Below are 12,003 nucleotides of genomic sequence, written 5' to 3' on the forward strand. Positions count from 1 at the left end.
CAAGCACCACACTTGAAACTGGAAAACCATACAAAAAAAAAAAAAAAAGACACTGTCTTGCAAAGACGTGTGCTGAAAACAGTTTCAGCTCCATTAGCCCCTTGACAGTGGACGTCACCTTTAGATTATCAGTGTTTTTGTTGCAGTTTGTTGCGAGTATTATCAGAGTTGCTGTTATTATTCCTGTTGTGCAGAGAACACGGTGATAGCTGATGACACGGTGTCAGGGGCTTTTGGACCCGGTGCAAGAGATATCAAAGTCAAAAACCTCAGACGGTGTGTTCTGTGTTCGTTCGTTCTTTAGTTTAACGTCTTCTCACTGAAAGTGATATTAGACGAGAGTAGGAAAAAAAAAAATTGAGGGGTGGGGGTGGGGGTGGGGGAAGAAATTACTGTGTATGCATGCAAGTAAGTGGAAGTGTGTGTGTGTGTGTGTGTGTTACATATAGAAAATAATTGATTTAAGTTTTGTTTTTAAAAGAAAGCATAACAATACATCTTTCTAATGAAAAACTAACAACTATAACAGCGAACCAACTGTTCTGTGTGTGTGTGTGTGTGTGTGTGTGTGTGTGTGTGTGTGCATTAGTGTGTTGTGCATGTGTTGTGAGTATGTATGAGTTGTGTTTATGCATTTGTGTGTGTTATTTTGAGTGTGTGTGTGTGTGTGTGTGTTCGTTCTTTAGTTTGTCTTTTGACAATAAGTGATATTAGACGAGGTCAGGGAAAAATCGAAGGAGGGATTAGAAGTTACTTTATATACATATGTGTGTGTGTGTGTGTATGTGTGTTGTGTGTGTCTGTATTTGTGTGTTTTTGCTGTTGTGTTTATGCACCTGTGTGCATAAATGTTAACACTTTTGGATGCTTTTAAAGAAACACTACACACACCCACATTTTTTTTTTTTCTCTCTCTCTTCTTTTTCTACTCATGTCGCGCTGTGTTTTCAGGCAGTGCATAGCCTCCCTGGGCGAGGACGTGTTCAAGAAAGCCTACGACTACCTGCGGAAGGCTCGCAGCGAGGACAACGGCAAGAGCGAGAAGGAGATCATGGAGGGCCTGCGTCAGTACGTGCCCAACCCTTCCGACTGCTTCATCGTGGACCAGCTGCTCTTTCTGGAGGAGCAGTCCAAACTGGGCAGCTGAGCGAGGGGAGGGGAGGGAAGCGCATCGAGGCATGCAAAGGGGGAGAGAAGAGCGTTGAGACAGGGTGTGGTGTGGAGAGAGAGACTGGGAAAAAAATTTTTGAGTGTTGTTTATCGAGAGGGTAGCCGATGTGGAGTGGATATGACCATCAGTATTGTGAGAGAAAAAGCAATGTGGACTGAAAGAGTTTATGATTGAAGTTGTCCTTATATTGTGACAACCTTTTTTCTTATTCTTTTTTTTTTTTTTTTTTGTCAATTTCTCAAGTCTTTCTAAGCTCACATGTGTTTTTGTCTCATGTACGTTTTTGATAATCTCTGTACTGTTTCTCACGTCTTTCTAAGCTTACTTGTATTTTGTCTCATATACTTTAAAAGAAAAAAAATCTGTCCTATTTATCAAGTCTTTCTAAGCATGTATTTTGTCTTATGTACGTAAAAAAAAAAAACTCTCTGTCCTATTTCTGAAGTCTTTCTAAGCTTACTTGTATTTTGCCTAATGTTTCTTGACAATCTCTGGTCTTCTGAGCTTATTTTTGTTTTGTCTAGCATTTTCAAAATGGTTTGTTTTTCTGTGCAGGCTTCTCGTCAGTTCCTTGGGGGTTTTTTTTTCTTTCTTTTTTCATGTCTTTGGCAGCAGAGGTGGATTTATCATTTTTTTCATACTTTGTATGTGCCATTCTTCTCTGTTTTTTCAAAATTCAAAAGAAATTGGATTTTTTTTTGTAATATACATTTTTTTTTTTGGTTTTTGTTTAGGCTCTGTCATTAGTTTTCACTCTTCTCATTGTCATACTGTAATGTGTTTGTGTTTGTGTGTCACAGGCTTGTGCTATAGAACCAGTATTCTGTGTATGTCTTCACGTCATGTGTGTGTGTTACACACTTGTGTTATAGAACCAGTACTCTGTGTATGTTTTCATGTCATGTGTGTGTTACACACTTGTGTTATAGAACCAGTACTCTGTGTATGTCTTCACGTCATGTGTGTGTTACACACTTGTGTTATAGAACCAGTACTCTGTGTATGTTTTCATGTCATGTGTGTGTTACACACTTGTGTTATAGAACCAGTACTCTGTGTATGTCTTCATGTCTGTGTCTCAGTACTGTGGTATCCAGGCAAAACGATGTTCATGTGCAGATGTGGGAAATCTATTTTTTATCAGCATGTTTTCACCAGTGGATCGCCAGGTTTAGAAGGAAATTTTTCCCCCTGGCCAGTTCAGTATGCTTCTTTAGAGTATAATCATTTAGATGTTGAAAATACATTTTTGCATATCAGCGTAAAAAGGAAAAAAAAAAAAAAAATTTCAAACAGGAAAACTCAGGGATATCTCTCCTTAAATGTCTTTTAAGTTATCAGAGAGGTTTTGATAATGCAGTGTTTGAATTCTTTTTTTTTATCCCCCCATTTCCTGTTATAACTAAATCCAGGTTTTGCTTTTCATGAGTTGACCTCTGCAGACCTGTGTTCAACACTTTTTTTCATACTGAGAGTGAGAACAGGGAAACGTCTGATACAGAGTTGAATGACTTTGTGTACCAAAACATGTCGGTTGGAGGCCTGTGTTCAACACATTTTTTTTTTCATTCTGAGAACAGGAAACATCCTATACAGAGTTGAATGACTTCGTTTTCTAAAACATACTTCAGGAGGTTATCGGCAAGTAGCTACTTTCGTTTTCTCCGCATAGGTGGGTAGTAGTAGTTTGCACAGGACAGGAATCAGACCCCTGCCGGAGTCTGCACTAGTGGGTCACGGTATGTATGTTACTTAAACGTAATTTTAAGAAAAAAATTTCTTTCGGTTGTTCATGGGACATAGCATGAGACATAGCGTAAAACAAGTATGTTTTAAAAAAATGATTGGGGTCAGAACAGAACCCTTTTTTTTTTTTTTTTTTTTGGAACCTGTGACAAAAGTTTTGTCCAGTAGTGCAGTGACCAAGCCCTGTTGCACTGCATGACTGGGGAACATCTCTCAAGTGTGGCACTGGCAGAGGTTAGTATTGCACTGATCGAGGGGAGATTTCGTTGGATTTTTGTGTTGGCCTTCCTGCCTCTTTCATACTTTTATTTACTTTTTTGATATGAGTTGGTTTGTTTGTGTTTTTTTCTCCCTCCATATGTTAGAATTCTCCTACGTAAATTTGCCAGTAAAAATGTAGAGTTTTTGTTGTATCTCTGTATGTTGTCCTTTGTGTTTACACCCATCACAGCATGAACATTTGTGAAGTTAATGCAACTGTTTTTTGATCAAACCTGCATGTTTTTTCATATAGTAAAGAGTGGTAACTCTCTCCATTACACAAGGTACACAACTTCAAGTCAGTGATGCTTACGCTACCGATTCAGCTAGCACACAGGTAAATAAAAGGTACATTGGAACAAACCGAGACACTTCCTCAAAAAAGGAAGCGCCGGGCCTGACCTTATACCACTCATTTGACATGTGCACACAGCAGCAAAGACAGAAGAAATGTGCAAACACAAATTAGCTTTTATTCAAGACTGGCATAGCCTCTTTAATCCTGAATAAGCCACACAGAACACATGGACAATACAGAACAAACACATGGTTGCCTCGGTGGTTTATCAACTGGAAATAAACAATGAGGAAGTGTCTGGGTTTGTTCCAATGTACCTTTTATTTACCTGTGTGCTGGCTGAATCGGTAGCGTAAGCATCACTGACTTGAAGTTGTGTACCTTGTGTAATGGAGAGAGTTACCACTCTTTACTATTTGTTAAATCATTTCATCTCCTGGCCTCACGGTTTGTTAATTTGCATGTTTTCATACTTTGTTGTTGTGAGCGTCACTCTTAAAATAGTTCATCTTTGTTTTCATACTTTGTTGTTGTGAGCGTCACTCTTAAAATAGTTCATCTTTGTTTTCATACTTTGTTGTTGTGAGTGTCACTAATAGTTCATCTTTGTTTTCATACTTTGTTGTTGTGAGTGTCACTCTTAAAATAGTTCATCTTTGTTTTCATACTTTGTTGTTGTGAGTGTCACTCTTAAAATAGTTCATCTTTGTTTTCATACTTTGTTGTTGTGAGTGTCACTCTTAAAATAGTTAATCTTTGTTTTCATACTTTGTTGTTGTGAGTGTCACTCTTAAAATAGTTAATCTTTGTTTTCATACTTTGTTGTTGTGAGTGTCACTCTTAAAATAGTTCATCTTTGTTTTCATACTTTGTTGTTGTGAGTGTCACTCTTAAAATAGTTCATCTTTGTTTTCATACTTTGTTGTTGTGAGTGTCACTCTTAAAATAGTTCATCTCTGTTTTCATACTTTGTTGTTGTGAGTGTCACTCTTAAAATAGTTCATCTTTGTTTTCATACTTTGTTGTTGTGAGTGTCACTAATAGTTCATCTTTGTTTTCATACTTTGTTGTTGTGAGTGTCACTCTTAAAATAGTTAATCTCTGTTTTCATACTTTGTTGTTGTGAGTGTCACTCTTAAAATAGTTCATCTTTGTTTTCATACTTTGTTGTCGTGAGTGTCACTCTTAAAATAGTTCATCTTTGTTTTCATACTTTGTTGTCGTGAGTGTCACTCTTAAAATAGTTCATCTTTGTTTTCATACTTTGTTGTTGTGAGTGTCACTCTTAAAATAGTTCATCTTTGTTTTCATACTTTGTTGTTGTGAGTGTCACTCTTAAAATAGTTCATCTTTATCTGTTGTAGTTTTGTCCTGTTCACTTTGTTATCAGAGTGTTTCTTTGTCCGTTTGTCCCTGTTCATCATTGTTGTCTTATTTATTTATTATTATTATTATCATTATTATTATTATTACTGCTACCTTTTTTATAATTATTATTTATTTATTTATTTATTTATGTACGCTTATCTATTATTTATTCACCTTTTTTTTCTCTCTCTCTCAAGGCCTGACTAAGTGCGCTGGGTTACGCTGCTGGTCAGGCATCTGCTTGGCAGATGTGGTGTAGCGTATATGGATTTGTCCGAACGCAGTGACGCCTCCTGGAGCTACTGAAACTGAAACTGAAACTGTTGTTGTTTCTTTTCTGTCATTCCATTTTGGTTGTGAATTTCCAAATGAATCGTACATATCATTTGATCAGTGGATCAAAGAAACATATCATGGCCAACTTTGTAACATGCCGTCCAGTGGGTATTGTGATAGTCCCGAATGTGATTGTGTTTTTACAGTGTTTGAAACTTTTAATTTTTTTTTTTATTTACCATAATCCTTTCCTTATCTTTTGTAAAGAAAGAAAGAAAGAGCTGTGGAAGGCAAATTTTGTAAATGTGGCCAGTTACATGGGCATACTTGTGTATGTCAACATGTATATCTGTATTGGTAACTAGTTTGGTTGGTCATAAATTTGATGTTGATTCACGAAAAGTGATTTAAGATAGGTTAAAATGTGTGTGTGTGTGTGTGTGTGTGTGTGTGTGTGTGTGTGTGTGAACATATGTGTGTATGTTCAATGTGTGTTGGGTTATTACATCTATTTTTACGTTAAAAACAGGAATCTGAAATATTTATTAACAAATCAAACAGGAATATTTTTGTATAATATTCCGTCCAAAAGAAAGTTTGTTTGTGTGTGTGTGTGTGTTTTGTTTGTGTGTTTGTTTTTACTTTTTTCTTTGCATAAAACATTGATTTTAATACAACGTATCGTTTTCTTTGCTTAAAACATTAATTTCAATACAACATATCTTTGTTCTGTAAAAAGCATAATCTTTCTCTGTTATCACGGTATTTGTATAATGTGTGAAAGCAAGTAATCTTGACCAAAATGTGTGCTTGTGCATGTCAAAATGTAATTGGTCCGGGTTTTAGTGTTTGCTCACATGATGTTTGATTTGAAAAAGAAAAAAAACACAAAAAAACAAAACAAAAAAACCCCACCACGATAAGCTTGTTTTGTGGTTAATGCATGAACTGCACATAATTCCATTGAAACATGTATGCTTGCCAATATAAGAATGATGCTTAGAATGGGTTAAAACTGCTGCTGTTTTTGTTCATTGTGCTTTTTTTTTTTTTTGGTTACACGTTTGTTTGGTGTAACGTAACATTCCTGTCTCAACATTTCAAATTTGCTCATGTAGAAAAAAAAAAATGCAGCCTTGTAACAAGCCTGTGTAGCTATTTGGACTTTAATGCAATATAATCACAAGTCTGAATGTTTGCAATGTTTTGATAAAAAAAAACAAAATGCATATATTAGTGATCAGCAAAGCAGAGTACGAAACCGTACAAAGTTCCTGAGACATAAATGTTTACATGTGCATGTGCACAGACACACACAAACACACAACACACACACACACACACATGCACAATGTGCACCCACACACTAAGACTGATGATAAATGTCTTGTCTCCCATTCCAGTAACAGTGAGTTCCAGGTCTGACAACTTGCAGCCACACCTGTTGGGGAACAGGTAGAATGTGACGTCACATCACATACTGACGCCTTGGAAATAACCCATCCAGATCGACAACAGATAGCACTACGACAGAAGGAGATGTGAAAGGTGTATGAGAGAAGAGTGGGTCTACAATAGATCTACAAGGGAAGGATCTACAACAGATCTACGAGAGAGGGAGTCCGATAAATCCATGAAAGAAAGAAGGGAGATCTACAACAGATCTACGAGGGAGATCTAATGTAAGTCTACGAGAGATAGGGGGAGGATGCACACTAGACCTAAGAGAGGGGGTTCTTCGTTATATAGATTACATAAGAGAGAGAGTGACAGAGAGAATATGTAAGGCAAATTATACAAACTCTTAGTATCGCTGTCTTTTTTTTTTTTTTTTATTTCATTCAGCATGATTAAACAAAGTCTGTCTCGCAAGGAATATTATGTAGATTTACTTAGTTCAGATAAGAGCAAAGAATTGAAAAGAAAAGTTACCCAACTTGGTCAGAATGTGCAGTGGGCACTATTCTGAACGTGGTGTCATGTGGGAAGACATGCAGCCTATGACGTTGTGCATGTTTTTGAGTGACCTTACCCGTTACCCTTTACCGATCTAGAAACTCCAGTGGGGCCATTTATAATGACTGATTGTATGGATGACCAGTGTCATTTATCATTTGGTAGTGTTTCACTAGTTTCATCTTGTATTTAATTTCATTTAAAATATGTAGCCAACTATGCAAAAAAAACAAAACAAAAAAAACAACTTCAAACCTATATAGCCAAGTAGAACATACACATTCCTGGGATTCTATGTATGAATGGTTCTGTTTAGTTCAGCGTTATTTTACTGTTAAATTGTATGAAAAAAATGTATTACAATACCACTTTGTTTTCAGTAGTGACTTCATGGATAGCTTTAATGTAATTTTTCATTTTGTTACTAACATTACAATGATGAACATTCAAAGATGAACTCAACAGACATAATGTACACCATGATCAATCTATACAAAACCCTTTCGTTCTAACTAATGACATTATGGACAACTTACTTATTTTCAGTTTGTTGATCCAGTTCTTAGTATGTCTTTATTATTCTTATTTATTATTATTATTTGGTATTAATTTATTTTCATTTATTAATTAATTTATTTATTGTTATCTGACAGGTTGATATTGTACAGAGATCGAGTAATTGGGGGAATGGTCACCATCATGGAATGTTTGGCTTTTGAATGAATTTTCTGTAAACTTATGTCCCCATGTGCCACCGTCTGCAAGGGGAAAGTGTATAATTATGAAAGAAACGAACAGCTGTACAATACCAGTCAGATCTGTGTGAAGGATAAATTATTCTGAAGAAGATTTGTTTGTTCTGAAGGCACTGTTGGGAGAGTTCACAGAATGTTTGTCTAATATGAGTGAAAGTAACCCCATTTTGTTTGTGGTACCTTTGTTGTGGACGTGTATGGATATAGTTTGACAGCATTATATTTTAAACAGATGAGTCGAAACTGAAAAAAAAAAGAGAGAGATGCAGTCAGTGTAATTTTGGCACTTCTACAGAAAAACAAGACGACTTTTGTACAAACTTCTGAACACCATATCACATGTGCAGTGAATAAGCCATAACAGTAATATATATATAAAAAAAAAAAGGAGAGCAATCAAATGGTGTGTTTGTTGATTTCAGCCAGTTGTTGCAGGAGAGAGAGAGAGAGAGAGAGAGAGCATGAACTCGTAAAATGTACAAACTGAGAGTTGCTTACATCAGAAGTGCGTGTGGGACTGAATTGCATACACTTTTATTTATTTATTTACTTATTTTTTTAAAGAAACAGGGACTATGGAACAGAAAGTGGAGTGATGGCATAGAGGTAACACATCCACCTAGGAAGCGAGAGAATCTGAGCGCGCTGGTTTGAATCACGGATCAGCCGCCGATATTTTCTCCCCGCCCACTAGACAGACCTTGAGTGGTGGTCTGGAAACTAGTCATTCGGATGAAATGATAAACCGAGGTCCCGTGTGCAGCATACACTTGGCACACTGAAAAAGAACCCATGGCAACAAGAGTGTTATCCTCTGGCAAAATTCTGTAGACGATATCCACACTGACAGATTATATACACTGTATATACATATATATACACACACACACACACACACACATACACATGCACTCAAGGCTTGGCAAGCATGTTGGGTTATGCTGCTGTCGGGCATGTGCCTAGCAGATGTGGTGTTACATGTATGGATTTGTCCGAATGCAGTGACACCTCCATGAGAAACAGAAACTGAACACCTGTGTCACAGTGTTCTGGTCCTTGGGGATGTTTCCCCACTTTTTTTTTTTTTTTTTTTTTTGATATGGGTACTTATATAGCGCCTATCCTCGGTCAGATACCAAGCTCTAAGCGCTTTACAAACATGGGATCATTTGCATAACAGGCTGCCTACCTGGGTAGAGCTGACTGACGGCTGCCACTGGGTGCTCATCATTCATTTCCTGTTTCATTCACTCAGATTTCAGGCACACACACATTCACACTCAGACAAACATGTAACATTTTATGTGTATGACCGTGTTTTTTTTGTTTATTCACCCTGCCATGTAGGCAGCCATACTCTGTTTTCGGGGTGTGCATGCTGGGTGTTTTTTTGTTTCCATAACCCACCGAACGCTGACATGGGTTATTGGATCTTTAACGTGCGTATTTGATCTTCTGCGTGTGTATTCACATGAAGGGGGTTCAGGCACTAGCAGGTCTGTACGTATGTTGACCTAGAAGATCGTAAGAATCTCCACCCTTTACCCACCAGGTGCCTTTACTGAGATTCAAACCATGGGACCCTCAGACTGAAAGTCCAGCGCTTTAACCATTCGGCTATTGCGCCCGTCAATGGTTAAAGATCAGACTTGAGATCAGGTCTCTCTTTCATTGTCACAGACTGTATCATAGGGCTGGATGGCTAGAGAGGACATAATTGGGAATTTGTCCTTTCTCATTCTTACACACACAGACACATACACACACACGTGGCGTGATGGCCTAGAGGTAACGCGTCCGCCTAGGAAGCGAGAAAATCTGAGCGCGCTGGTTCGAATCACAGTTCAGCTGCCGATATTTTCTCCCCATCCACTGGACCTTCAGTGGTGGTCTGGACGCTAGTCATTCGGATGAGACGATAAACCGAGGTCCTGTGTGCAGCATGCACTTAGCATGAACCCACGGCAACAAGAGGGTTGTTCCTGGCAAAATTCTATAGAAAAATCCACTTCGATAGGGAAAACAAATGAAACTGCACGCAGGAAAAAATACAAAAAAATGGGTGGCGCTGTATTATAGCAACGCGCTCTCCCTGGGGAGAGCAGCCTGAATTTCACACAGAGAAATCTGATGTGATAAAAAGAAATACAAATACAAATACTTACACACACACACACACACAATAACACACACTCAATCAAACACACACACACACGCACACTCACGCTTGCTTGCTTGCTTGGTCCCTTAGCTCCGTGGGGAACTGTCAGGGCACAGTGATGCTGACTCATGCACTTGCCTTGTCCATTCTAAACGATCATGTGTGAGTGACTGTGTCTCAGCAAATGTCAGCCCTGTCCACTCTTCCAATATTCTCAGACCATTTTTTCCTTCATCTGCCTCTTCTCTTCTCCTCTACCGTTCCTTGGAGGATGACTTTGGCAAGGCTATTTGATCTTGTGGTATGACTATACCATTTCAGTTTCCGTTTCTTCGCGATGGTCAGTAGGTCGTTGTGTGGCCCAATATGTTGAGTGATGGTCTGGAAAATGTGCTTGTTGGTGATATGTTCGAGATATGAGATGCCCAAGATCTTTCCATAGTATCTCATTTCCATGGCTTGGATTTTCTTCTCACTCACTCACTCATTCCCTCGACCGTTGGGGTCATTGGGGGGACATGAGGAAGATGTCATAGCTCGCCACGCCGTTCTGTTGGCAGCTGTCGTGAGGAGATCTGGCATCGTCATTTTGGTCCATTCCTTGACGTTGTCGGACCAGCTCTTTCTCTGCCGCCCCCGTCTGCGCCCTCCCTCTACAGTCCCTTGCAGGATGGTTTTGGAGAGGGTGTTATGTCGTATGACGTGACCAAACCATGCCATCTTCCGTCGTTTGACAGTCGCCAGCAGTGGTTCTTGGGGCCCAACAAGGTTGCTGACAAGGTTCCGCACATAGTCATTGGTCTTGTGCTCCTTGTAGGAGATGTGTTGTAGTTTTCTTCTGCATGTCTCAAAAGCCTACAGAAATATGGAAAGTACCAATGCTTGCAGGATTCTGACCTTGTGACTGATGGGGATTCTTGCGGTCTTTCCATATGAGCTTCAGTCTTGCCAGTGCCATAGCTGTTTGAGCAGCTCTTGCAAGAGTCTCTGGATTGGAGCCCTCATCAGTGATTATGACACCCAGATGCTTGAAATGCTGGACAGCCTCAAGTTTCTGTCCGTGAACCTTAGAGTGTGATGGCATTTGCTCTTTTGCTAATGTTATTAATTTCCTTCAGAATGGAAGAAAATATCACAAGAAAAAACATCAGTGTTCCCAACAAGGGGAACCACACTCAAACACACCTAGCTGTTAAGGTGAAGGTAATTGATTCTTTAATAACAATATAATAATAACAATATTAATACAATCAGCATGTACAGAAATATGTAGATACCGACATTTAGTTTCAGGAGCAAGGAGAACAAAACTCTATGGAATCTTTTCCAAAAACCATGTCACAATTCTCTACACCAGGAAAACAAATTAACTACCATCTGAACCATTTTTAGCATTGTCAAACCATGTTGTCAACTTATTCTTAATTCAGAGGAAAAGAAGAAAAAAAGCTGGACAATTTAACTACCATATTAACCTTTTTTTCCCCATTGTCAAACCATGTTGTCAACTCTTAATCAAAAGGAAAAGAGAGAGAGAGAGAAAAAAAAAAAAAAAAAAAAAAAGCTGGACAAATTCCCCACGGTATCACAAGCCCACAATATCTAACACTAATGCACCAGTGACACCTATCACATGAGGGATAATCACCGGCCAAGACTTCATTAAACAAACCTTTCCAATAGATACCACAGCCCTGGTTTTGGATCAGTCTATACATTACACAAAGAGAAAAATAAATAAATGAAATAAAATAAAATAAAACAATAAATTCAAAGAAAAGATTGTGGGGGATGGGGGGGGGGGGGGGGGGGGGGGGGGGGTTACACACAAATCTGCCACCCTAACAAAGCAACAGAAGTTAAAACTTCAACCCTCACTTTTCCACTCGTGACCATGCACTGCCAAGAAAATCACATTGCCATTATATTCAGCACAATATTTCAGGCAAGTGAATAAGTGAGCTACGCTGGCCTAAGGAAAGAGATATATCACACGACATAAACAATAGCA

General features: G+C 38.5%; 1 protein-coding gene across 1 annotated transcript in view; it reads left to right on the top strand.

The window, feature by feature from the left end:
• Nucleotides 1-3,434, top strand: part of LOC143300255 (serine/threonine-protein kinase Nek11-like) — a 24,271-nt gene extending 20,837 nt beyond the window's left edge. The window contains exons 13-14 of the mRNA XM_076613844.1: nucleotides 195-276; nucleotides 952-3,434. Of these exons, the coding sequence (XP_076469959.1) occupies nucleotides 195-276; nucleotides 952-1,147 (278 nt within the window). The 3' untranslated portion in view covers nucleotides 1,148-3,434. The remainder of the gene's footprint in view (nucleotides 1-194; nucleotides 277-951) is intronic.
• The last annotated feature ends 8,569 nt before the right edge of the window (nucleotides 3,435-12,003 follow it).

The sequence above is a fragment of the Babylonia areolata genome, chromosome 26, assembly GCF_041734735.1.
Source record: "Babylonia areolata isolate BAREFJ2019XMU chromosome 26, ASM4173473v1, whole genome shotgun sequence".
Classification (NCBI taxonomy): domain Eukaryota; kingdom Metazoa; phylum Mollusca; class Gastropoda; order Neogastropoda; family Buccinidae; genus Babylonia; species Babylonia areolata.